This window comes from Chelonoidis abingdonii, chromosome 2 (genome assembly GCF_003597395.2).
Source record: "Chelonoidis abingdonii isolate Lonesome George chromosome 2, CheloAbing_2.0, whole genome shotgun sequence".
NCBI lineage: Eukaryota > Metazoa > Chordata > Testudines > Testudinidae > Chelonoidis > Chelonoidis abingdonii.
Window position 1 is genome coordinate 117,437,663 of NC_133770.1, and position 27,814 is coordinate 117,465,476.

At 39.1% G+C, this 27,814-nt stretch overlaps 1 protein-coding gene across 2 annotated transcripts in view; it reads right to left on the reverse strand.

Moving 5' to 3' along the window:
* Nucleotides 1–27,814, reverse strand: part of MOCOS (molybdenum cofactor sulfurase) — a 381,792-nt gene that overhangs the window by 16,842 nt on the left and 337,136 nt on the right. For both annotated transcript variants that reach the window (XM_075062631.1, XM_075062632.1), the window contains exons 10-14: nucleotides 22,407–22,488; nucleotides 14,277–14,401; nucleotides 13,526–13,625; nucleotides 7,520–7,646; nucleotides 1,825–1,929 (exon numbers count right to left, since the gene is read on the reverse strand). In XM_075062631.1, the coding sequence (XP_074918732.1) occupies nucleotides 1,825–1,929; nucleotides 7,520–7,646; nucleotides 13,526–13,625; nucleotides 14,277–14,401; nucleotides 22,407–22,488 (539 nt within the window). The remainder of the gene's footprint in view (nucleotides 1–1,824; nucleotides 1,930–7,519; nucleotides 7,647–13,525; nucleotides 13,626–14,276; nucleotides 14,402–22,406; nucleotides 22,489–27,814) is intronic.

Sequence of the window (27,814 nt, forward strand, 5' to 3'; positions counted from 1 at the left end):
GTGGGTGCCACTTGCGAGGTGGGGAGAGTCTTGTCAACACCTCCCCCCACCAAAACTGTTATGCAGCAGGGCAGGATTCCTACTTGGAACTCAAGAGGGCTTAGTACAGGGGCCCAGTTACTGCAACAGCTGCTCACCGTTGCCTTAAGGAGCTCTTGTCCTCAGGCTTCATGGTATAGCCAGGAGCCCAGCTACTTAGTGCTGTCATCTGTATGTACAAGCATTCTGCTCCTTTTCAAATCAGCAGGACATTGTGTCTTGAAGTGCATCCCCCCAACCTATCCTTTTTGAGTCATCTTACTCTGAGCCAGGCTGGTTAGCTTTTAGAGCAGACTGAACTATTCATTGAAAATTATATTCATTACAAATATAGCCCCTTGTTTGGTTAGTGAATTGTTCAAAGTGATCCTGTTTTTTTCCAGTTAATAAATTTGTTTTTCTGAGACCCTATTATCCGAACCGCTGCATTATCCAAATCTATTCCTTGCGCTCCAGCATGAGATATGTGCCCTCTGCAGCATGTATCACATGCTAGGGGGAGGCAATTTGGATAATGTGGAGGCTTGGCTAATAGACTAGAGACTCTGTCCAGGACAGCAAGGAAGAACAGCCCCTGGCTGCAGGGGAGGCTACCCTGCTGCTGAATGGCATCTGCAGCAGTGCAGGGAGCTTTCTGCAGCTCTGCTGTCACAGGAGTGAGTGGGGCCCTGACAGTGTGGCCCACCAGGACCACAGTCTCCCCCCGACACCTTGTGCCAGCGGGGATCAGGTATCGTCAGTCCTGTCGCAATGCAAGGAGTGGAGCAGAGCAGAGACCTTGGGGCAGAGCAGAGACCCCTGGCCAGAACTGAGAGGAGAAGAATGAACCCACAGCCATGTGGGAGGCCACCCTACTGCTGAATGGCTCCTGCCTTTAGAATATCCAAATTCCCAATTATCCAGATAAAATCCATGTGCTCTGTGCTACTTGGCCAATTAAGAGCATACTGTGTAAGTGTTTGCTGCATAGTCTCAATGAATAATTTCTCCACAAACTGTTAGCTTTGACTATGCGCTATTTTTAGTCATATTGTATGACTGATCAGCTATGTCGCATAGTATGGCTTTTGCTCCCTGGTTGGATAACAAATTGTGTAAACAGGAGAATAATGAACAGTATATAATCATGAATTTATGGGATGAATTTTCATGTAGACAAACATACATGGTGAAATTTGTGATTCTTTTAGGAGTCATGGATACCTAGTGGCTGAATACTCACAATTCCAGACCAACATGACCTCAGGAACCAAAATGAACCATACCAGGCGCTTTTATTCACAAATATTCACAAATCTAGTCTTTACTATTTGATCAGCTTTCTCTTCAGCCATACTCACATCTCTGATCCACCCTTCCAGGGTTGTGACTTTCATAATAAAGCAATATTTCTGTAATAAACATTGTGTAGGCTAACAATGATTTTCTGCAGATCTCTGTTCCTGAATAACAAAAAAGGCTAGTAGGAATCCATTTGGGTTCCTAATAACCAAAATAAATACATCAAAAAGCTGAAGGTATATAAATAATCATAGCAAATCTTAGTAAAAATACATATTCCATCTCCTGTACATTAATGAACAATTTATGAACCAAGAATGAGATGAACATTTTACATAAATAAACTATGTCATGTTAGGATTTCAATGCAACATCTTTCTGCAGACAAGACAAATGAAGATTATTGCACCTTAACATTGAATCTTCCAGCAAAAGATGCTACCTTATATACATCATCAAGACTCTAAACCTTTCTGCTTGGATATTTTACAGGGTAACACTGACCTTTCTACCTCTGGCGGAGAAGAGAGTCTGCAGAAATTCTTTGTTTCGTTGTCCAGTTTGTGGATCTATGCAGATTATTTGGCATCTGTGGCATGGACCTACAACCTGAAATTTCAACAGAAATAGGTTCTCAGACAGTTACATATTAGTCAAACAGTTATATATTAGGACTAGTCTCTGACCTTCATGGTATTTTAATAACAAACATTTCAGAGACCTTTTTGAACATTTTTGTTTATGTAAATAGTCTAAATCATTCACCTGACTCAGCTATGTAGTCAAAGGGTCAAATTCTGAAGTCCTTACTCAATTCTTACTCACTCTTTACTCAGGCAAACTCCCACTTGGCTAAGTCTGAGACATTCTGAGCACCTGTAGTTCCCACTGACTTTGTTTGGCTCATTGACATAAAGGGGAAGTTTGACTGGGAGAAGAATGAGTAAAAACTGGGTATGGCCTTTAGGATTTGAACAGAAGAGTTCTCTCATGAGTAAGATAATAGGATTTGGTTCATGTTTGTTCACTGTGACTGAAATGAACAGATTTAGCCTCATTTTGCATTCTTTTCAGTGGTATTTTGTGAATGTCAGGAAAGCAAAATCTGCATTTTCTTAAGATGAACTATAACTACACTGCTGCGAATTTCTTATGTCTTTTTTGAGGATTAGAATAAAGATGACACATGCCAGTTCCACTCAATTACTGCATCAGAAACTTTTGCAGAACACTACAGTAATCAACAGTTCTTACAGTATTTCAACTTCCACAGTCTCATGCAATTTTCCTGAGTTTTATAAGATTAAGCATAAAACTCAAACAGATAATGGGGCAAATAACCAAAAGTCATATTATAAATGTTTCTATATGCTGATTTGGGTGTCATTTGGATTCTTTACAGCGTATCTAAAACAGACAGTAAAACTTTCCAGTGTAATCATCCAAACTATACATTTGGCTCTGATTCTTCAGATAATACATTGCTGAATTCTAGCATAGTCAATATTTTATTAAAAAGAAAGAATAAGATAAAAAAGGAGATTTTTTTCTCTGCTTTGCTTTGTCTCAGTGCAGTAGCACCTTCTGATACCGTTTCACTGGCATCAAGCACCATTAACGTAATTCCTCCTGTTATTTCATTTGTATTTGCATCAACTCCAAGGGTATGTCTACACTATCCGCCGATCTATCAGGGATCAATGCATTGCATCTCGTCTAGACGCGATAAATGGATCCTTGTACGTGCTCCCCATTGACTCCGGAACTCCACCAAGGCAAGAGGCGGAAGCGGAGTCGACGGGGGAGCGGCAGCCGTCGGTCCCGCGCTGCGAGGACACGAAGTAAGTCAATCTAAGTTGATCTAAGATACGTTGACTTCAGCTACGCTATTCTTGTAGCTGAAGTTGTGTATCTTAGATCGACCCCCCCCCGCCGCCCTGCAGTGTGAACCAGGCCCAAGTAAGGATTTATCAGAGGCTAGAAAAGAAAGACTATTTAAGTTGCTGACAAAGGCTAAAATTTCTAAAATCATTCAGCTATACTATTTATGAACTAGAGATCAGCCAGAACCAAAACCCAAGCTCCAAATATCCCTAAGTTTGGGGGTGTTTGATATCAATATCAGTTGAAAATTCTGCTGCTTGAGACAATCTCTACTTTAAATTGGAATGTAACTCTGTTCTCTATGATTATAATACCTAGTACAATGGGGTTCTGAGTTAGACTCCTGAGCACTACTGCAGTACAAAAAATAAATAATAATAATACTAATATGATTTGGCTGCAGGTCAAGGTTGTCCTTTGTTAAGTGTTTTAACCCACAAAGAAATTTCTTAACTTACTGTGTCTCATTTATTATAGCTAACTGAGAAAAGAACAGGGGCTTAGACAAGCAGAGGCAAGTCATATTTTCTTCTGGTACATACTATAGACAAGCTGCTAAACAATTGCCTCTCTTTCTCTTACAGTGCACTGAGCTTAGGAAAAGGGCAGTTATTTTCATGACAGCCTCTAGTCATTGCATCAGCACTTCTGCTATCCACACATTTATCAGCATCATTAAGCAGAACAGTGAACAAGCCACCTCTATGTTCCAGATGATACATTTCCTACAAATACATAGATATGGACCAATCAAACAAATCAACGGTTGACGCATATGTGGATCGCTACCTAAGGTCTCACACTTGGCTTCTTCATTGACAAAATATCATAAAGGCAACTCAGATTTCTGTCACAAGAATTTCTTGAACCATTGGCTTATTTTCTTGCCAATTAATGTTGTATTAGGCATGGAATTGAGTTAGGCATGGTACACAAAGTTGACATTAATAATGTGTATCTATGGTGTTATATACAAATACTATCAAAATAAGCATAATGATGAGGATTGGTGACTCTCAAAAGGTTTACTCAGTTTATCCGAGGCATAACTGACTAGTACTCATTGATTTCATCCAGACTGGAAATACTAGGGGAGTAGCCATTCTACCATATTTCAGTAAGAGATGGGCTCTAGCAAGAAAACTTTCTCCTGGCCCAGCCTCCAACCAACCTTTGACCCCTTAGGGTGTCTACACAGCAATAAGTGACAAAGCATGAGCTTTTGTGGGTGAATACCCACTTCATCAGATGCTTTTTACAGATCCAGACTAACATGGCTGCCCCTCATACTTGACACTACACAGCAATGTAAGCCCGGGCTTGAGCCTGAGCTCAAGCCTAACCTCCCTTGCAGCCACACAACAATTGTATTAACCTAGGGCTTGAACCGAGGGTCCCAGGACCCTGGAGGGCTGGACAGTCCGAACCCATATTCAGATGGGACATAGGCTCTGAGCCCTATTGCTTTCCTGTATGGACATGGCCCCAGTTTGACTGGAGTCCCAGCAGTCCTTTGGATGTATCCCAGAGTTCCCTGGGGCAACTTCCCTAGTCCTCTCTATGCTGACAATCTGTGGTGTAGTCTATTGCACTCTACTGCAAAGGGAGGCCACACCTCCCTGTGCGCAGCAGCTCAGATCAATGTTAACCCATTGTCTGCCAGCATACTATCAGAGAGACTGCTGGGTTTTCAATGCAGATGGATCAGAAGAAGCTTTTTGCAAAGAAAGCTGCTTCTTGGTCACAAGTCCACAGCCAGATTTTGGTGCATGCTGCCAGGATGCACACGCAGCCCCAGGGAGGGAGGCCCCGGAGCAAAGGCCAGAGAGTGCAGCAGGGACTAAGCAGCTGCCCTGCAGGGATGGGGAGCAGCAGGGCTCCCAGCTCAGCACGACTGGGGGAGGATGACCCCGTATTCCACAGCAGCTCCCACTCCCTGCAGGACAGCCTCCTGGCCCCTGCTCTACTCTGTCCCCACCCCCACCCCCGAGCAGTGTGCAGCAGCGCCTGGGCTGTGTGCACTGGCAGGGGGACGAGTGGGAGCCAGCCCCCAAACTCCACAGCTCACATTGCTGTGTGGACATATCCTTAAAAATCTGGGCTGCTGGGACCTGGAGTCATTGTTTGGCTCATTACAAAGGTAGAGGTCATTTGCCAAATTTTAATCTCGATCTGAATGCTGGTCCCTTCTTTCGCAAAGTTCAGCTCTGCAGTTTTGGGGTTTTTTTTCCTCTCTAATTTCACTATTCCAGAAAGAAACCAGGAAAACTGCTAAAGTTCAGAGCTGAAACATTTTTCAAACCTCAGAGAAATTTAAGTTGAAGTTTTGGGTGAAGGCCCAGGTTGCTTCTTGTTTCATCAGAGCTGATTCACCCATGCCTAATTAGAACATTGTCTAACATTACAAGTGATATAACAGTGGTAGAATTTAAGGATCTTTTCTTTCAATGCTAAAATAAATCATGAAACAAAAATAGACCCTTGATTTCTTAATTTTCTTTTGCTAGTCCTAAATATAATAGAAAAAAGATGGCAAGATTTTCTCTAAGACAAAAAGAGACATTGATAAGAATAGGAAGAGACAATCTGAGTGAATTGACACTGAAATTGTTAATATTTGTACTGTAAGATCCTTTTACAGCTAACTGCTACAGCTTGCACCCAGTTTGCATAGCCCAAGAGTCAAAAGTGCCCGTAATCTCCATTAATCCAATTATGTATAGGGAGAAGAGATGCACCAAAATCAGGGAATGCAATCTCCCATTAAATGGCCTGACCAAAAGGCCTCTGTAGAGCTGGTGTATCAGCAGTGGGTTATCTAATCGAGTGCACTATCCAGAAAAGGACACAGGAGGTTAATACAACTTAACCCCTCACCTCCTACAACACCCTCACACACATATGCGGACAACTCAAGATGGCAACTCCAGTGTCTCAAGATACTTATGAGGCTGTAAGCCATAGAAATCAGCATCACTCAGCAGTGGCCTGTACAAAATGTTTCTAAGTTTTGTTCTTTATCCTATGTTCTCTGTGCCTATCGCTTGGAATTTATGTTTGTGTGGGAACAACTTCCATTTGGTGCCTCTACTGTTGCTATGGCACCGTTCAACCTTGGTTTGATTCCATCAGGCTTGCTGCCTTCATGGTGATCAGCCCATAGCTGATCTTAGAACACTGATAAGGCTGATTCCCTTCCTGCTTGACACAGCTGTAAAGGTGTCTGACAATCGTGATGAACTTTGTGTGTGACTGTGTGAAAGGGTTGCGTTGGTCCAGCACAACTTTTATTTTGGGCAGTGGTTGTCATTAACAAGTCTTCATTTAGCCACGGTGGTAACTGTTACTGTAATTATTTCTCATTTTATGGGTGTGTAACTTAAAAAACAACTGGGCTAAATACTGACTTTATAAAATTCTGATTCATGGAACTAAAACAATACCTAGACACTTTGGTGTCAAGCAGAAATACAAGAACTAGTGAAAATTCATGATTATACACTTTACCTCTTAGCTTAATTTTTACATTAAAAGTACTTATATTTACTAACAAGCAAAACTCCTAACTAAAGAAAGCAGTTGTAAGTCAGGTGATGTTTTAAAAATCAAACTGTGATGAAAGACTGTCTTCATTGCTTTTTTAAAATATCAAAATATCAAAAATGGCTTCTGATTTGGGTATGCATTTTGAGGTACTTTATGTCCCAAGTGAACATCCAAAATTAGGGCATTTGAAATTGAAGGCCGCTTCTCATAATCTGGGCTAAAATATTCTGTGGATGTGCCTCAATCTATACATTTTTAATGAAAATAAGAGGCAAAGATTTCTGCCTCAAAAACTGCCAAGAGGGACTTTTCTTGGTGGTGAAAAATGCTTTTCATTTGCAAAGGGACAGGGTGATTTGGTGAAATTTAAGAAGTGACAATATTTGACAGAACCTGCCTTTACATCACAGTCAGGGCTTGTCTACATGCATAACGATACAGTGGGACAGCTGCACTGCTGTAGCACTTTAGTGAAGATGCTACTACAATGGAGAGAAGAGCTTCTCCCATTGGCATAGTTAATCCACCTCTGCAAGAGGCGGTAGCTATGCTGATAGGAGGTCTTCTCCTGTCAACATAGCACCATCTATACCAGGAGTTATGTTGATATAACTAAGTTGCTCCAGGGGATGGATTTTTCACACCCCGAGCAACATAGTTATACCGACATGTTTGTCATTTAGCCCTGGCCTAAATTTTGCAAAGAATTGCTCTGTTTTCAGGTCAGAATGCTTTATAACAGAAAAGTACTGCTGAAATTAGAATGTACCTCGAAACACAAAGCACCGATGGAAATCTCAGTCCACTTCTCTTCTTCAAAAGACTCTGTTGCACTGATCACAATGTTGGCACGGAAGCGTTGGATTAGTTCCTCGGTTGGTAATGGATCTTTCAGTCTGTCCCAGAGGAGAAGAAAATAGACCATGCTAATTAGCCTGTGGTAATTATTCTCTCACTTAGAATATCTAGTTGCTAGTCTTATTCAATAAGATTTTTCTTCTACACAATTGTTAAGAACATGTTTATAACACAATTTTATTACAGAAATTATGATAAAGGGACAGCTAACTATTTGAATAAAAATTGTAGTCAGCTAGAAGGCATTTTGAGAGGTGTAAACTGGAACTAAAGGGTAGATATGGAAGTATGTGGCACTGCAATGATAAATATGCACACCGGAAAAAGACCACTGTAATTTAATATCAGCATTAGCTACTGTATTAAAGGGCTGTGCTACTGCATTTGTGGATCTTTTGGGTAACTGATCAAATAACTAGTTAACTCTAACTAAAGAGGAAGAAGAACGAATATAGGGGAAAACTCAGAGGACATTCAGTGGCCTCTGAAGGCAACAAAACCAGTAAGAGAATGTTGTGAGAGAAAACTTATCCCTGAGATTTTTTGGAATGCATCAGATTGCACCAAAAGGCAGACGTTTAAAAAAAAATGCACGGATGAAGATTTCCACACCTCCCTACAAGTATTTTATTTGCCAGCGTATGGATGTGTTAGTGTGTTGTGTTTGTGTGCATGTGCAAACCTGTGTATGTGAGAGAGACAGAGTGGCAGATAGCACATAGCGTACAAATTTCACAAAGCTGGCTATAACCTTGAAATCTCAGTCCTCTCCTTCATTTGTAAAGTGGAAACTTTGCTAGTAGGACGAACATGTCAGCCTTAGGATTTCCAGAGAATGCTCTCTCAAGTGCTCCACCACTCCTAAGCATGTGAGGGCTATTTAATTTTGTCTAAGCTCAGATGCACATGAACTACTTCAAAAAACACCACCACCTGAGACCTGAGGGCTTTGAACTGTCACCCAAAATAGAGAAAGAAGCCGGGGGAAACAGAGAGGATTCTCCTTTAGTAAAATATTTTAGGAAAATATTACAGAATATTTTAAATTTTTTTGTATTTTAATTAAAATGGTGGAAAACTGTAAAAAAAACTTCTACAAAAATTGTTAGCTTCAAGCAATTATCTTGGCAAAACCGACGTGTATGTTTTAAAAAAAATTGGCTTATTTGGTTCAAAATAGCATGACTTTTCCTTTAGGAGACAAATGTGCATACTAATAAATGTGTATGTAGATTTTCACACCAAATTACAGAACCTGGCCCCAACATAACCAAAACCAAGATTTCTTACTGTACTGCAGAGAGTCCAGGGATTAGTTGTTGGGGGGCAAAATTCTCCATAGTAATATTACAGCACATCACACAGCTGAGACACTCTTTTCTAATAACTTCAGCATAGAGGAGTCAATACGAATTGACTCTGGGCTACTGATAGTTCATAAGGGAAGAAATAAAAGTGTGTTGTAAATAAGCAATCATTTTACACAGGTTTCTTCCCTGTGCTTGGGATGGGGCATGGATGGGGAGATGGAGTGAAGGAACATTTACATTTTAAAAGAGTGGAAGTTCATACACTTTGTCGGAGCCCCAGCTTTCGGTATAGGTGGGATGTGCTATTTATTGCATATTGAGGCCCTGCACAACCCTGGAGCTTGGTGCTGGACCAGAGAAAGCAATAAACCTTGTTGCTGCCAGTGTTTCCAGTTTCTGGATTAGAGAATAAACTATCTGTTGCTTTGATAGTTGTGGTTGTCCTAAGGGACAGCCCTCCTCCCCTTAACAGCATATGCCTCTGCTGATTCTTTGTGGATCACCATCTCTCTCGATATAGTTTTGAAGCCCATACATTTCGAGAGGAGTGGCTATATGTAGAACTGTCAGTGGAGACAGGTGTGGGGGGATTCTAGCAGTGGAGAGGGATTGCACTTGTCACTGCACTAGATGAGAAAGTTTCATTAGATGGGAGGAGGCAAATAGGAGAATTGGGGATGCAGAAGGGATGGGGAAGGGCTAGCATTAGGACCAGGCTGATGTACTGATCACTTGGGGCGGGGGGGAATTTGGCACAGGACCTGTAAACTAGGACAGCTATAGATATTTATTTCTGAAGAAGAAAAGCTTATTCACTGAGTTACACAGTAACTTCATCGACTCTGCTTAATGCTTCATAAAATGCAACATATCTATGGTTCTTATTTGTTGTCTCTGTCTCATTAGAGATGAGACCATGGCATAGGAGTGGGTTGTATGTCCTGCTTAGGAAACACTGAACAATCCAGGGAATATGGGTGTCTTACCAAGTTCATGGAGGCCATCCCAATAATTAGAGCATGCTAAAGCATTTGCAGCTACATGAAATATAGTTTAGTGCCAGACAAAAGCTGGGTTTTAGGAATATTCAGATCTAGGTTTCTGTTTTGGCCAATTAGAAATCCAGAGGTTGGATCTAGAATCTTAGTTCAGGTCTATCTCTTTTATTACATTTATTTAATAAACAAAACTAAAAATAATTCTGTGCATCTTCTAGTGTGCATTTCAACTAAAAAACTCGAGTGTTAGGTCAGACAGTGGTGGCATTTTTTGTCCATCTTCAGGGAGGTGGTCAGCAACAATAACAATTCTTATTGTTAATTAAATTGCAGTTATTGTTTTAGATGACCTCTCTAGAGCTAACTGCAAAGTGGAAGATTCATTTTTATATAGGAAAAGTAAAAACAAAGAAAAACTATTAAAACTGAATTGAAAACTTAAAGTGTCTACAAAGTATAACCAATTTTCATCAAATAAAACCACCCTATATGTAAAGAAACTAATAACTGTTTCTCAGGGGGGAAAAGAATTTTAACACAGACTTCACAGGTATAGGTTTTTGAAAATAAATCATGCAGTTCAGTATTTGGAAAGTTACCATCCAGTGATTTAGAAACAGCTACAGAGTGGTGCTGCACCCTTGGGCTATAATTCTCTCCTCAGCACCCTTATAAAGTTGCTCTGCATGGTGGAATGGGGGGGATTCTTCCAACCTATGCTGGTCAACAAGGAAAGAGACAGGGAGTCCCATGCATAGGAAGCAGGAGGCTTGTTAGGAAGAAAGACAGTGAGGTTGGAAAGTGGAGGAAACGAGAACAAAGTGCTGGGCAGAGACTTGAGATGGAAGAAGATTGAATCTGAAATGCAACTTAGGGAGGAAAGCTAGTCCTAGTGATATTCTGTAAATAACGAATCAACAATATTAGCTTTTAGCATTTAGATTCTAAGGTCTCTCTTGTCTTTGACGGAATGCTTGATTTTCTGTTTTTATTCCCCATTTTTGTATGAGTATAGCAACATTCAGTTAAGAAAAAATGACAATGTAACACTTTTGCACTGAATATTTAGTTTTCCAGTAAAGAGAGAAGGAGTTTCAAAGGGTGTTAAGAGATGTTATGTTTTCAATTTAACATGTGTTCCTTCAAGAGACTTATCTTGTGCAGTCTTGCATCCTAGATGAGAAGTCTAATTAATATCTTGTTCCCAGCAACTGGAGTAACTTGTTGCCTGAACCTTAAAACATATTGTCAGCTTAGATGTTGGCGTGCTCCTAACAGATTTCTGCAGACAGATTTTTTGACAAGAAAATGTGTTGCATTTTTTGTAGATTACTGACAGATAGGTTAGGTACAGTCATTTAACCTGAACTTTCAGATCAGTAGCTAAGTATGATTGTGGTACATGTTAATATAGGAGTTTGAGGTTTACGTTTGTAAAGGACAATTTTAATTGCAATTCATCCATTGACTTCTGCAAACAGCTGAAATTGTTTTCAAAGGAACTTTGTTGGAAAAACACTGAAGGGGACATGAAAGTAAGTATATTACAAATATATCATATGGTTATTAACTGCCTTCATTTCCATGTTAAGAATTACAGATAAATATGATCCTAAAAGATACACAGTAGGGAGACTTTCAATTGATCTTAAAGGAACCATATGCTACTCTCAAAATGCTACTATTTGCTGACCCAGGGTTCATAAAGGTTTTAAAGAACTTGAAATAATACTTAAAGATATTTTCAAATAAAACATGTCTTAAAGTGTATTATTTGATCTGAGAGCAGATCATCTCCTTTGAAATACAGAATATTATTAAAGAATTCAAGTGATTGCAGTCAGCCTTTTTCAAGAAGAGGTTATATAGTTCTGTACTTAGTCACTAAGAGAGAGTAGCATATAAATTTTTGTGTGAAAAATGTTAAGCGTGAAATAAGAAAGAAGGAAAACACAGATTCCTGTTAATGACATTTGGTCAGCAATTCATCATTTTTGTAGATTTATGGAGGAAGAAAAAAGTGCTGAACCAAATCCTTAAGCGTTTGGCCTATATTTTCCCACTGATTTTTAGACAGAACTCCTACTTAAACTAATTAATACGCTAAGACAGGTCTGTTGTCTTATTATTCAGCTTTTATTCACTCCTTGCTCTGACCATACTCTTACTGAAGTCATTGACTGCTTGATTGGAATAAGGATTCAGTAGAAACAGAGTAAAGGCTTTAGGGTTTGATGAAACCTGTGAAAAATAAATGGTAAATTTGGAAATGATAACCAACATGTATGTGGGATCTACTGATTTGTTTTACGCATATATTTAAAAAAAACAATAAAAAATGCATGGTTTTAACATATGTGCCAAATTACAGTGGTCAATCACATGCTGATTTCTGTTTAATTTCAGCCTTCTCCCTCCATTTGCTTAGAATGGCACAGACCTTTTTCCTTTACATGTCTGCAAGCCACCAAGCATGCTGTTAGTACATCAGGAATAATAAAAATAATAAAATATATAGATGAGAGAAATGGCTACTGCAGGGGTTGGCAACCTTTCAGAAGTGGTGTGCCGACTCTTCATTTATTCACTCTAATTTAAGGTTTCGCGTGCCAGTAATACATTTTAACATTTTTAGAAGACTTCTTTCTATAAGTCTATAAAATATGTATGTAAAGTAAATAAGGTTTTTAAAATGTTTAAGAAGCTTCATTTAAAATTAAATTAAAATGCAGAGCCCCCCCCCGGACTGGTGGCCAGGACCCGGGCAGTGTGAGTGCCACTGAAAATCAGCTCGCATGCCGCCTTCGGCACTCGTGCCATAGGTTGCATATCCCTGGACTACTGTATTTTCCTGGCCCACAGATTCTCTCTTGTCCATTGGAAATAAGTATAAACTCTAGTAGTCCTAGAGTAGGCTCCATGGATATATACATGCTGCAGTAATTTAAATTTATGGTGGATTTTCTAGCATTTTCCATTCTTAGGGCCAGATTGTGCCATGAAGGCATGGTACTGCACTGGGACAGTTTGAAGCGTCACCAACAAATGGGAGCTTTTCTCAGTGTGGCAGGAAGTTCCACTGGCTTATGTGGTGGGAAGGGACAGGACCATGCTTTGTCCTGCTCTGATTCAAAGTCTGAGAAGTAAAAATCTCAAATGTCTCAACAATAAGGTGATATTTATATCTTATGACATGATTCTGGATGCCAGCTCCACAGACATGATAGATTTTGATAGAGAGAAGACATGATAACAGTTTTCAAGTACATAAAAGGTTGTTACAAAGAGGAGGGAAAAAATTGTTCTGAACCTCTGATGATAGGACAAGAAGCAATGGGCTAATATTGCAGCAAGGGAGGTTTAGTTCGGACATTAGGAAAAACTTCCTAACTGTCAGGGTGGTTAAGCACTGGCATAAACTGCCGAGGGAGGTTGTGGAGTCTCAATCATTGGAGGTTTTTAAGAGAAGGTTGGACAAACACCTGTCAGGGATGATCGATAATTCTTAGTCTTGCCTTGAGTGCAGGGGACTGGATTAAATGATGTCTCGAGGTCCCTTACAGTTCTATAATTCCATAAAAAGGCTACCTCATCAGAGGGGGCTCTTACCTTTTAGTAATTTGCTCTTTCAGATGTAAAATACTCGCTGTATTTATCAGGAGATATTGTGCTTCATTCACAAGAGAAAGCGAGACTGTTGTAGCCTGACCTAAAATCAATGCAGCATTATAAAATGATTGTTAGAAACAATGACTATAATACTGGTAACTTCCCCCACCCCTCGCCCCAATGACTTTACCCATTTTAAATAAAGAAATTATTCATTAGACTTCAGTAGCTAAGGAAAGATTCTATCCTATTAAGTTTAGAAGCATGAATCCTCTCAGGCTCATAGGGATGCAATGTATTTTGGAATCGAGATAAGGCTGAGAAGATACCCTCCCACCATTTTTGTGGAATAATTTTATAATTGTAATCAATATATTTGGATTTTCTAAACATTCTTCCCAATTTGTTCTGTTCAGGAAGGAATTTCAACATAAGGATATTTTCAGCATTAATAGATTTTTCATGTTTCTAATTGTCATAACATTTGCAAATGGAAAGGTGATAGAGGTAACATAAAAACTTAGGCAGATCTATAAAGTTTCCCCACATGCAACAGATGGAGAAATAGCATAGCAGAGCATGAGCATATATGTACCCTTTGCTGCCTATTGGGTTTAATATCTCAAGACTTCCCCCACACCACTTCATTGAGGGGATTTTTCTCTCAGCATAAAGTATATGAGCCATGCTAATATTTTAATATGCTGAGCTGGAGTATCTATTTTCTCATAACCATGTCAAATTGATATACCTTTTTCATGTTTCTGATTTGCATTTCTTTTGAAGTCTGAACTCTGCCTGATCAGGCGACACTGGCTACCAAGTAATTCAGAGAACCATTCTGCTATTCTCTCTCCACAGTCATATGTTTGTACTCTATCAAGAGGGGGAAAAGAAGTGATTAGTATTAATTTAAGCAATAATCTGACTGCCAAAACCTTCATTTTCAAAACTAAGGACAGCTGGTAGAGATATTTAATCAGATATATGTTCTTCCGGTTTCAATCCAGAACGCAGCATCCATAATAACACTAATGAATGAAACAGCTGAGATGTGAAGTACTATTATGCACAAATATATTTCCCAAATTTGCTGGAATTCTGTCAATTTTGACTTCATTATTGATGAGACATAATTCAGTTTTATATACTTACTGAGGGATAGAAAGTCTGTAGAAGTATAAAAAATCATGACACTGACTGACACAGGAATCCACATATGACAAACTAAAAATGACCCTTTTTTGCATCACAGTTCTTGCAGATACTTATAAACATATGACTAGTAATGCTGTCCTCTCTATGGCCCCAATCCTGTAAATATTTACGTACATGAATAATTTCATGCAAGTATTCAATCTGACCATGTCTATGAAACCTAGATAGCTCTCTAACATGAGTAGTCTCATAATGAGTATAATATTACTCACATACACGTATGGAGGATTGGGGCTCTGGATTGGAATTTTCCAAACACCTGAACTTTTGAAAGCAACCAAGTCTATCTAGAACTATGCATCTCTTTGCCACCCCACCAGCTGTTACACAAGATTTACAGAAACCTCATCCTTCTGATGAATCTGGACTAAATGTATTTGTCTAACGATGACTTCAAATCCATCAATATCAGTGTTCTCAAGCGTTTTCATAGCACAGACTACATCATAGTACTGTCCTGCCCATTCACTGTCATACAGCTTCCCTGTGGAAACAACAGCAATTGCATACATGGAAAAATAATGTTAGGACAATATTTAATCACAGTCTCTTTTAATGCAATATTATTGATGGAAATACAGAGGAGAGCGAGCACCATAAGCGAACAGTTAGTTTTCTGTGGACCATTATATGGAAGCTTCTGTTCTAAATGAATGCAGGACATCTTCTTCGACGCGCTGTACGTACGCATTTAAAAAGGGGTCAAAATTGGGCAAAAACATGTAAGGGACAGGTTGATTAATTATTATCGTTGTTTGTATTACATAGGTGTTATAATAATACAAATAAGAAAACTAAATAATAATAAATAATAGAAAGAAACAATTAGGGGAGCCTTGCAACATTGTGTTGTAAATTGTTCAAATAAAAGGCTTCTTAATCCCAGTATTTTAGCCAAGAAAAGTGTTTTAAAGGAGTCTGAACATTTTTGGTTTTGTAACTCAGTGGCATAATCACAGCTGCCTTTACTTTTGTCCCCTCGAGCCAGACAGTAAGAATTTTTTAAATGATACATCAGTTAGATTGTTGCCCACTGCCTCATTCAATCCATGTTCTTAGTACATAAACTAACAGCAATTGAAACTAGATGGTAGCTTGAGACGTTGCTCCTATCAAAGGGTTCCTTTAGTACTAATTCCACTGTACTATTCTTCAGGGTTGGTGGGCAGACTTTCTCCTTCACCTGGAGTTCTGATAATTAACCATAGAATGGCTTCTGGATTCTCTCTCACAAGCCAAAAGGCCATGGAGACACCCTGTTAACCATTAGTGCCCTCATGACTATGGGGAGAATTATTGGAAGGAGGAATGCACTGTGTTTTTGGTCCTGTGGTCAGCTTGCTGCTTCTTCTATCTAGAAGGACGGTTTTGAATGCAGATGATTACTTTGTGAAAGAAAAAAATAGTTCACCACAGCAAAAGATGCTAAGTTCTGAGGTTGAGCTTGGAGGCAGTTTGTCTTTGTAAAAGTTATGCAGGCTCAAATGAGTCATATTGATGTAATGCCAATATAAGTGAGATCAGAAGCAGGACTCAGATCTCTCTTCAGCTGTTGTCTGGAATTTTGAAGAACAAACTGAAAGAAAAGATTTTAACCAAAACAGGTCAAAATTATTGAGCCATCAATATTAATTCTCTTCTTTGTTCTCCCCATTTTCCAGATACACAATTTGCTTGAATTCTGATTTTACTACAACTTCCAAGCTATGGCCTAATTATATCCCACTTCCCCATACCTCATAATGGGATACTTTTTGCTGTTTTCTGTACACATCAAAGTCAGCTGACTGCTTTGCTATAGTTAAGTGTCTGTCACAGACCTGTGAAAAAAATTCTCACTATTTGTGAAAACTGTGAAAAATCATGTTAATGAGGGTGAAACATTTGTAATGTTTGCGTGAATATTTCATGTTTTCTGATGTCTTAAGGCAGAAAAATGTGAAGGTAAAAACGTCTTTCACCTTAGCACATGGCCTGTGACTCTTTTCTGTCTTCACAAGCACACCTGGTTGTTATTTAAACCAGTAAGCAGCTATGACATACGTACAGTAAATTCTTGTCCTGACTTCTTTCCTGATGCACAGTGAATGCAAGCAATTCTTTAGATTTTCAAACTCATTTGAAAAGATCCTCAAAAGGGCAGTAATAACTTCTGTATCTTCAACAGTGACAGGGAGAAAGACACTAAGGCCAACATGCAGGGCTGCTGCAGTATGGTGGGGTATGGAGAGTTTGTTTACACAAATTCTTTTCCCCGCTCAAACTCCTCCTGCCCACAGAGTAACTAAGAGCCCCCTTCCTGATCTGTGCTTTATATGGTCTGTTGGGGCTTGCATTCTTCTTACTATGGCATAAACATGTCTCAAAATCTGCCCCTCTTTTATTAGATAGCTAAAGTATTTTATACCACACAGTGGCTGAGATGAAAAGCTACAGCTATATTGTATTATGGTATTTCATCGAAGGTCACAGTGTAGTTTCTGCATTCTGAGTCTGCTTAGTCTCAAATTGCTTTCCCATATTGTCTAAATATTTTCAGAGTGAAGCCCATTGTCTCTTCAAGGTCCCTGTCAAAGTCCTTCTGCTGTAGTTCAGTTCCATTCATTTTGTTCGTGTATTTATTTTGCTTGACTATTACTTTACATTTGTCAACATTACATTTCATTTGGTGCATGTCAGCCAATTTATAAAGCGGGCCCTAATTCTTTCAAATTTTACCTGCTGTGTGCTTTGTGTTCACTAGTCATCCCACTATTGTGTCATCAACAAATTTAGCTTCAGTACTCTACAGCTGGTCCCTCCAGATAGGTAATTTATAGACTGAAAAACAAGGACAGCCAAAGTCTGAATATTGATCCCAGTAGGATGCCACTTACATTCCCCCACAACAAGCTGAATTCATCTTGTTTTGCTTTTTAAACTGTTCTTTGTCTTCTGCTACCATTTATGCTTTCCTTGGCTTTCTTGGTTTGTACCCAGCTCGTGTAGACATACCTGTGCAAGCTCTGCTCAAGTTAGTGCATTAAAAATAGCAGTGTAGCCAGGATACAATGGGTGGCAGCTCAGGCTAGTAGCCAGAATACATACTGAGGGGGTCTGAGCAGATATGAGCTCAGGTGGATAGTCTGAGCTGCTGTCTGTGCTACCCTGGCTATGCTGTTATTTTTAGTGCACTAGCTCAAGCAGAACTAGCTCAGGTTCATCTATGCAAGCTGAGAATCACACTTCTCAGCTCAAATTTAGACATACTCAAGGAACTCCTGGTGACTGTTCAATAGATTTGGGCCACATGTTTTTCCCAGCTATATCAGCATAAATCCAGATTAACTCCACTGAAGTTAATTTACACTGGTATAATTGAAAGCAGAATTTGGCTAGGAGAGTCTGTACTCATGTAAAGTTTCTATTGATTTCAAGGGTTTCTTCTGAGTTGAAACTATGGCCAATCACTCATCCCAGAACTCCCCATCTGTGGGGAGATGTGGGATGTGAGGTGACAACAGTTAGAACATAAGAATGGACACACTGGGTCATACCAATTGTCCATCTAGCCCAATATCATGTCTTCCAACAGTGGCCAATGCCAGGTTCTTCAAAGAGAATGAACAGACCAGGCAAGCATCAAGTGATCCATCCCCTGTCATCCACTCCCAGCTTTGCTGCAGAAATATGGTGCCAATCTCAATGTATGAGATACACAAGGAATAAAGTTACTAAAATTACTGAAATTATATATCAGAAGCAGGAAGCCTGGTAAAAGTGATATTGCAACAATGCATCCAGTTCTGGTGGATATAGAAAAGAGCCATAAAAATGACTTGAGGAGTGAGAAATGCCTTACAGTGAGAAACTGAAAAAGATCAGTCTGTTTAGTTTATAAAAATATAGATTGAGTGGTGACTTTATTACAGTATGTAAGTACCTTAAGAGAGTACTAAAGGGCTCTTTAATCTAACAGAGTAAGGCATAACAGGAACCAATGTCTGACAGCTAAAATCAGATAAATTCAAAGGAGAAATAAAGCACACATTTTTAATAGTGAGGTGATTAATCACAGGAACACACTACCAAGGGAAGGGGTGCATTCTCCATCTTGAAGTCTACAGATCAAGATTGGATGCCTTTCTGGAAGATATGCTTTAGTCAAACACAAGTTATTTGGCTTAATACAGGGTAACTGTATGAAATGCCATGGCTTGCGATATACACAGGACAGACTAGATCTAAATTCCTTAAATTCTGTGACTCTCTGAATCTATGGAAGATCCCAATGAAGCCCATGGGTGCTGTTAGCATTTGGCACCTTTGAAAATCAGGCTACCTTCATTTAGCAGGTTTAGTAGGTCTTTATCTGTAGTTTTTTCATATTGTGCTTATCACCATAACATCTTAGTGCCAAACATACTTTAGTGGGATAGTGTCACAACACTCATGTGCATTGAGAAAACCGAGGCACGAAGAGGTTAAAGTGACTTGCCCAAAGCACAAGATGTCCAGCAGAGGTGGGACCAGAACTCAGATCTTCATTCAGAGTCCACTGACTTTACCACAGGGCCATCTGGCCTCTCTGTTAACCACTGTGAAACTGGTCTGAAGATATGGTCAATTATCATCATTTAGTCTTCTTGGATTGCTCAGTAAACTGGGTGCAAGCACACAATATGAATTTTAATAAGCCTAAATGGAAAGGTATACATCTAGGAATAATGAATGCAGGCCATACTTCCAGGATGAGAGACGGTATCCTTGGAAGCAATGACTCCGAAAAAGATTTGGGGTCATGGTAGATAATCAGCTAAACATGAGCTGCCAGTTCAACGCTATGGCCAAACACGCTAATGCACTCCTTGGTTGCATAAAAAGGAGACTGTTGAGTAGGAGCGGAGAGGTTATTTTACCTCTCTATTTGGCACTGGTGTAACCACTGCTAGAATACTGTGTCCAGAATACTGTGTCCACATTGAAGAAGGGTGTTGATAAATTGGAGAGGGTTCAGAGAAGAGCCACGAGAATAAATATAGGATTAGAAAACATGGCTTATAGTGACAAACTCAAAGAGCTCAATTTGTTTAGTTTAATGAAGAGAAGGTTAAGGGATGACCTGATCACAGTTTATAAATACCTACATGGGGGAGAAATTATTGATAATAGAATCTTTAAGCTATACAAATGTATAACCCAATTCAACGGCTGGAAATTGAAGCTAGACAAATTCATACAGGAAATAAAGTGTAAATTTTTAACAGTGAGCATAATTACCTTTAGAACACTTTACCAAGGGTCATGGTGGATGCTCCATCACCCACCATTTTTAAATCAAGATGGATGTTTTTCTAACAGATCTGCTCTAGGAATTATTTTGGGGAAGTTCTATGGCCTGTGTTACTCAAGAGGTCAGACTGGCTGATCACAATTGTCCCTTCTGGCCTTAGAATCTAGGAATATCTTGGATTTTGTTGCCCTCCTTATTTGTTCAATGGAGCTACTTTTTAACATGTATTTCTTTCTCTCTGTCATTTCCAGTATTACCCTTATTCCCTTTGGCTACCATTCACACATTCTGCTTTTTCTGTTACCCGTATCTTTTACCTGATAGCCCCAATTTACTCTGTATTCTTATTTGGCTCCTTCCCTGCTTTGCCATTTCCACTTCAGGCTTTTGTCTCCCTGAGAAGTTTGAGCAGCCTCTCATGAAAATTTCCCTTTTCAGACAGTAAAAAAAAAAAAAAAAAAAAAAAAAAATGCAGCCAATGACATTGAGACAGGCTACGATGGTGTTACTGTGAAAGTAATGCAGAGCGAGCAAGGCAATCATGGATATTTTAAAAGCAGGGTCTATTAGAGATGGGCTTACCTCAGGAAAGATAAGGATGAGTCAACACGAAGGGAAATGAGACAGACGGTTAGAACAAATGACTTTTGGGTGGTTTCCACTAACTAAAAATTTGCTGGGAAAAATATCCTGCCAAAGAAAAGTCCTTTTTTTATTACTTTAATTTAGTGGAGGATACTTTCCTAATACAAAAGGTAGAAAAGCAAAAATGTGTGTGTATTGTACATGATATAGACATATCTTATGCATTCCATTTAGACAATTCACTAAAGCCAATATCATGATACATTAATTAATTAAAATGTAGGAGAAACTGAACTGAATTGGCCATAAACTAACTGAATCTAGAAACACCAGGCAAACAAACCAAAGTGTTAAACTACAACATAGGGCAAAAACCTTCCTGCTGCTGTGGGGTGTGCACTAGGGGGAAAAGAGGGAGAAAGGAGCCTCTTCTCTCCTTAGCAGCAGTGGGGCAGGATTCCAATCTGGCATGGAAGAGGTTGCCAACTGGAGGACATGCTAACTACTATCATGGCCCCATAGGAGGGCGGTTAGGTCCCATGGGAAGCAAGTGCTAGAGGGGGTAGAGAAAATAAACTTGTATCCAAGAAAGTATCTGAAAAGTCTTGGAATTCCCGAAGAGCTCAGGGCCTGCAGGAAGGTTAGTGTGGATCCAGTCTTTAAAGAAGGAAGTACAGTAATTGTGGTACATACATGTTTGACCTCTAGGCTGGACTTCAGTACTCTGAAAAATATCTGAAAACATAAAAAATAACCCTACCAGGGAAAAACTAAGAGAGGAAGCAAATAACTGTCTGTGAAGCACAAGTTACTCAGGTCACTTTAATCAAATGGCTCCTTTGGACATATCAACAGACTTGGTGGGTAAGTGGAATGCAGTAGATAATGAATATGGATGTCTGCAAGTCATTCAGTGCAGAGCTACTCAGAAAACTTACTGATGTTGAGAAATATTTGTTTTATGGATAGTCATACCACATGTTGGATAAACACTTGGCTCACAGATAGGAAACAGAGTTGTTATTAATAGCAATGTTATATCTTATTGAAAGACAATGCATCAAACGGTGTACTGCAGGCAGTTGGTGCTAATGTTATTTAACATATTCATGAATAACTTTTCAAAGAAGTATAACTGAATACTGAGCAACATTTGTGCTCAAAATAAGCTTAGGAGTTGTTGTGAATATGGGAAATTTATTTTAAAAAATCAGCTGGGTCTAGAAAATTTGAGACAATGCAATGTGAAACAGGAAAAGTTACTAATGTCAGCACAGGTGAGTAATTTAACAGAAACCGATGAAGTGGGTTTAACATGCATCCAACAAAGTGGGTATTCACCCATGAAAGCTCATGCTTCAAAACGTCTCTTAGTCTGTAAGGTGCCACAGGACTCTTTGCTGCTTTAACAGAAATCGAATGTCAAGTTGGGGCAGCCACATAGCATGTGAAAGTGTACAGGATACTTGCAGATTTTTCTTATTGATGGTTTTCTGAGGACAAACCAGACAAAGATCTTTCCTAACTTATTGGCTGCAAAATCTGCTAAACCCAATTTTTTAAATTTATTTTATCAGATCTGCTTTGTGTGCTAAATTTTCCACACAATTTTCTAATCCACTCTGCTGTTTGTTTCATTACGTCATTGAGGTTTTTTCTCTTTCTTCTTGTTTTATTTAGTTTACACTAATATCTTCTGAGCTCTCACAGAACCCTTGAAACTGCATTCCAATTATGGTCATCCTGAGCTATCTCTACAAAAAGGTCATCATCCTAGAACTTTCTAGTGTATCTGTTCTCACTCACCTGTGTGCACAAACTTTGCTCTGACCAATCTGAATTTCTCTTCCAGTGTTTTCTTCTAGAGGCACAGATATGGGGTCCATTCCTTTATGGGTCAAGAACAAATTATAAGTAATAAGTATTTGTGCAGAATCATATGTTATGAATAATGTACATATTCCCTGACTGTTTAGGATCATAGTAGTCACATAAATTCTGCTCACTTTTTGACAAAGTTATATTCTCTGCCTGCAGGTGGCTCCAAATGATAATGCAAAAACAAAGGCTTTGGATGACCTTGGTACCAAAACCACATTAACTAATATACAATTTCAGCTTTTAGTAACTTTATTCCCTGTGTATCTCTTACATTGAGATTGGCACAAAATTTCTGCAGCAATCATGGCTGTTGTTGAAAGGACAGGCTTATCATAGCTCTACCATCCCTAGTAAATCAGCATATGCGAATAATCACTCTAAGAGAGAGAGACACACAGAAAGAGAATGGAAATAAACATTTTAAAAAGAGAAGTATGTTCAAAAATGAAATATATCTCACAAACTACTTAGCTGTGTAAAGATGAGGGGCATATATAATCTTTGAATTTAAACAGTATAATAAAGCTCAATGGGCTTAAAGGAGGACCATGCTGTACTGATTTATGAAACATAAAAAACCTGTACAGCAATGCTCTTTGTTAATTGAAAACAATAATCTTAAATGGGCAACAAAGCATTTTACTATCATACTGCAGTGAACCCTAATGCTCACCATATACACTTCTACATAAAGCAGAAAAGACTATGATTTCATGTACACTTGCTTTACATCAATGTACTTTGATTTACTCCTGATTTAGGCCAGTGCCAATAAAAGGGGAATCAGTTCCCCTTAAGTCTATGATATGACAAAAATGGATTTGTTTGTTTTTATTTTTAAGTGTAAGAAAGTTTAACTCAGATTCACCATGCCACAATTCTGTTCCACATACACGATTTCAAAGAGAAAGGTTTATGGTTATTAACTTCAGTATCATCCCAAACTTGACTGACTGGTGGTATTGCTTTAGCACAGAACTATAAAGATGATAAGAGAACATAAGCGCTGCCATGCTGGGTCAGACCATGGTCCCTCTTGCCCAGTATCCTGTTTCCTGTACCAGTGATTCAGGGGGAGTGTACAGAACAGAGCAATTAAGGAGTGATTCTCCCTTCCCCCTTCTTCCACTTTAAACTTTTGGTAGTCAAAGGGTTAGGGTCAGAGCATTGAGTTGCGTCCTGGACAATCTTGGTTAAGAGCCATTGATGGACGTATCCTTCACTAATGTATCTAGTTCTTTTTTGAACCTTGTTATACTTTTGGACTTCACAACATCCCATGGCAATAAGTACCACAGATTTGTTGTGTGAAATGTAATTCCTCTTGTTTGTATTAAATCTGCTGCCTATTAATTAAGATGGGAGAAGAAAAGCTGGACACACTTGGAAAACAAAACATGTAAGCAACAAATCAGTTAAATCAGTTGCAATAATCCAGGTAAAAACTGACAAATATTACTATCTTGTGAGTATAACAAACACCCTTGTATGATTATTCCACCCACATTCCCCATGGAAAAATATCAATATCATTCACTTGGAAGAGAAGAAAATGCAAAAGGTTTGAACTTTTTTTGTTTAACTGTAATCATTTATAAAAACAATTAACAGAGAGCACGCATGCAAGTTCCTCAGATGGGGGCTCAGGGTTTTATAGGTGATTGATTTTACACATCAGCCAGTATATCATACTTTGATTGAAACACACACATTTTACAGACATATTTAAGTCAGTTTTACATTGTTAATTATAACTTTATTCCATCTTAAGAAAAAAAGCTGGAAGATTGCCAGTTACTTAACTGTAAAAGCTGTCATTCTCCATGGTCATTTGCTTGATAATAAATTTCACAGCTGTGTTCACAGTATTAGTTATAAAGAAAAAAACTGCCTTTAAAGCTACTCTTTTGAGTCAGTGGCAAAAATTAGAAGTCTGCTATTTCAACATACTGAAATAGAAACTATTCATGTATATTCTCTCTTCACCATGTGCACGTAATTCCTATTAATGTTACTGGCATTACACATGAGCATCGAAGGGAGAATAAAATCTATAAAGCGTAATTAGTTTCACAATTTTGCTAGTCTTTCTACATCAATGTTTTAAAGAGATTTCACAACACTCAGAATTCTTGCTTCTGTGCAATGACAAACTAATTCACAACTTGCAAGGTAGTGCTGACTCTGTGAGCTGAAATGGAAAAAAGATAAATTGGCCTTTCACAGCAGCATACTCTCGGCCTAATTCTCCTCTCACTTACACCAGTGTAATCAGGAACAAATCCGGTGCAGTCAGTGGAACTGTTGTATATTTACAGCAGCTCAACAGCAACCAGTATTTGGCCGTCTGCATTTAACAGAGGCAAGACAAAAAGGATTCTATTTTCATAACATGCAGTAGGTTTTTTGAAATGGAGGGTCTGCTCATGCTGTCTTTTAAGTCAATGGGAGCAAGGCCCAGGTATAATAGGCTTTCGCTTCCAAAGGGGCTTACATAAAATTGTATTACTGGTTTATCAAATATAGTTTTAATATGACAAATGTTTATTATAATTTGCATATGAAAAAGCTTTCTGGTGAATATAACGAATGTTAGCCAGAAAACCTGTAGCTTAGGAAAAACGAGAATAACAAAACTTAAAATATAAGTCTTAGAAACCACAGATACAAGAAGTTCACATAACACAAAACAACCAAGTACAAAATAAATACCACAAATTCCCCTCTTCCACCACTTCTCTTCTCTCCTAAATCTTGAGAGAATAGATGGAGTTTGCAGCATGCTGCAAACTCCAACAGACGGGGCTATATCAGAGAGCAAGTTCCTAAATCATATGGCGCTAGAGGAGAACACCCTGAGCATCTTTACTTACTATAGCGGTGGCAGTATTGCATAGAGAGAGATTGTCTGTCCAGGGCCAGACCACAACATTTTGACACCTGAGGCGGGGAGATCAAATGATTCCCCCCATGCCCTCGCTTGAGCCAAAATTTTGAAAGGTCTCAATTTTGCTTTCTTCCTGTTCTACTACTCTCATGGTACTGCACTGCTACCTACCCCAGTAAAGGAGAACTAACAACTTAAAATGCCTTCTTCAAAAATTTTAACACTTTAACTTTCAAATGCCTGAACAGCAAATGTAACTTTTCTTGTCTGCATAGTAAACACTTGCATTTTTATCTGTTTGAATAATCAAAGTGGTACTTTCCGTGCCTTCTTGGTTGCAAAGATTTGAACCGCTTCCTGAAGGTCCACAGTCTGGGCCAGCTCATACTCTGTGAGATGGCTGCAAGGCCGACCAGCCTCTCTTATGTCATTGTGGAGCGTAGATGAGTTTTTATTGCTTCAGCTCGGAGAAGCTGCATTCTCCACTGCCAATTGTTACAGGAAGTGTGCGCAGAGCAACAAAAGCATTTGGAAAGAGGGTGATCATCTTATTTGGGCACATATATTCCAGAACAGTGTTTGGAGTTGATCCTGCTGAAATGTATCTTGAAAGGGCTTTCAGTTCATCACCTAAATCACTCGTATCAATATCACGCATGTCATCATGTGTCAATACTGTTTGCAGTGCCCTGCATTGCTGGTGTAGGTCTTCTTCAGGTATAGTGAGGAGTTTTGGAATATCATACAACATCCCAATTATACTGCTGTGTTCCTTGAGCTGCATGAAACGTTCTTCAGCTGACTGTACTGCACAATCTAGCACCTGGTTAAAGAATTCAACTTTGAATTGTTGTTTGGGGTCTCTTATGGGATTATCCCATGCCTCGTAATCAAAATTTCTTCTTCTTTGGTGACTCTTGTATTCTTGAATGGGTGGGAAAATAGCTTCAGTGTGAAGTTCCTCTGCCAACTTCTGTGTACTCCTCAGAATATTTTGAAATCCCTCATCTGACTGGTAAGACTGTAGGTATGACTTTGCTTTGTCCAGTTGTACCATCGCTCCAGATATATAAAGGTCAACACCTTGGAGTCTCTTGCTTACAATGTTTATTTCAAACAGTATGTCATGCCACAACACTAAGCCACATAGAAATTTGAAGCCATGTATGTTTCCGCTGATTCCATTTCTCTCTGCCACTGTTCTCCTATGAACAGTTCCTGTCATAGCATTATCCTCCATAATGGCAACTATGGCATCATCTATCTTCCCAATTTGGTGTTTGATAGGCTTTATCGCCTCCACTCGACTTTCCCATCATGTGGCACTCAGTGGTTTCAGTGTCAGAGAAGATGTTCCCAGATGTTGCTTTAAAATTTGCCATTGATGAGCTGATGCAGAGAAAAATACATAGATGCTTTGAATTACATTAAAAAATTCAGCAGCCTCACTAGAAGCTGATGCTGCATCACTGACCACCAAGTTCAATGAATGAGAACTGCATGGGACAAAAAAGCTCGAGTTTAACTCTCAGATTCATGTCTGCACTGCTGTGTTCTTTCCTCTCATGTTGGCACCATTATTGTAGCCCTAACCTCTCATGTCAGCTACCGCAATTCCCATATCTTCCAGCTTTTTAAGAAGCACATTTGTTATACCAACTCCTGTAGTATCAATGTCAATAAATTCTAGAAAATGCTCTCTGACAGTCACCATTCCATGGACATTTTCACTAGGTTCTGTTGTTGTTACAAAATGTACCATTACAAAAGTCATTCGTTCTGTATGGCTGATGTCAGCTGTGGAGTCCAGGATAACACAGTAATATCTTGCTGACTTCAGATCTGCCACAATCTTGTTTGACTTTTGTTGCCAGTAACTGTATGATCTCATTTTGAGTTGTTTTTCTAAGGTAGTGGTGTGTGTACATTTCTTGAGTGGTGACTCTTCTTAGATGCTCCTGGAGTACAGCATCAAACTCAGCCATCAATTCCACAATTTTAAGGAAGTTTCCATTGTTTGGCATATACAGCCAATCCAAAGTGCCACACAGTGCTAGGTTTTGGGTAGCAAGCATTCTCACAGTGGCAATGAGCCTTTTCAGAACATTTTGCCAATAAAAAGACTCTGATGCAATCTTCTCTTGATGCTGATCATTTATGGTGGCCTTTAACCTTAGTCTCATCTCAAGCTTTTTCCACTTATGGAATGCTCTCTGGTGATTATCTGCCTTCTCATAGCATGCCAGATTTCTAGTCAGATTTTTCCAGTCCTTTGTTCCTGTAGAACCCAATGTAGCTGGAACATTAGACTGGAAGAGTTTGCAACAAAAACAGTATGCTACATTCTGGGTTTTTGAGTACATAAGCCAGGGCCTCTCCACTTTGTCACCATTGGGAATTTCACGCCAGTAATGTGTTGGATGGAAACTTCTATTTTCATTGTCTT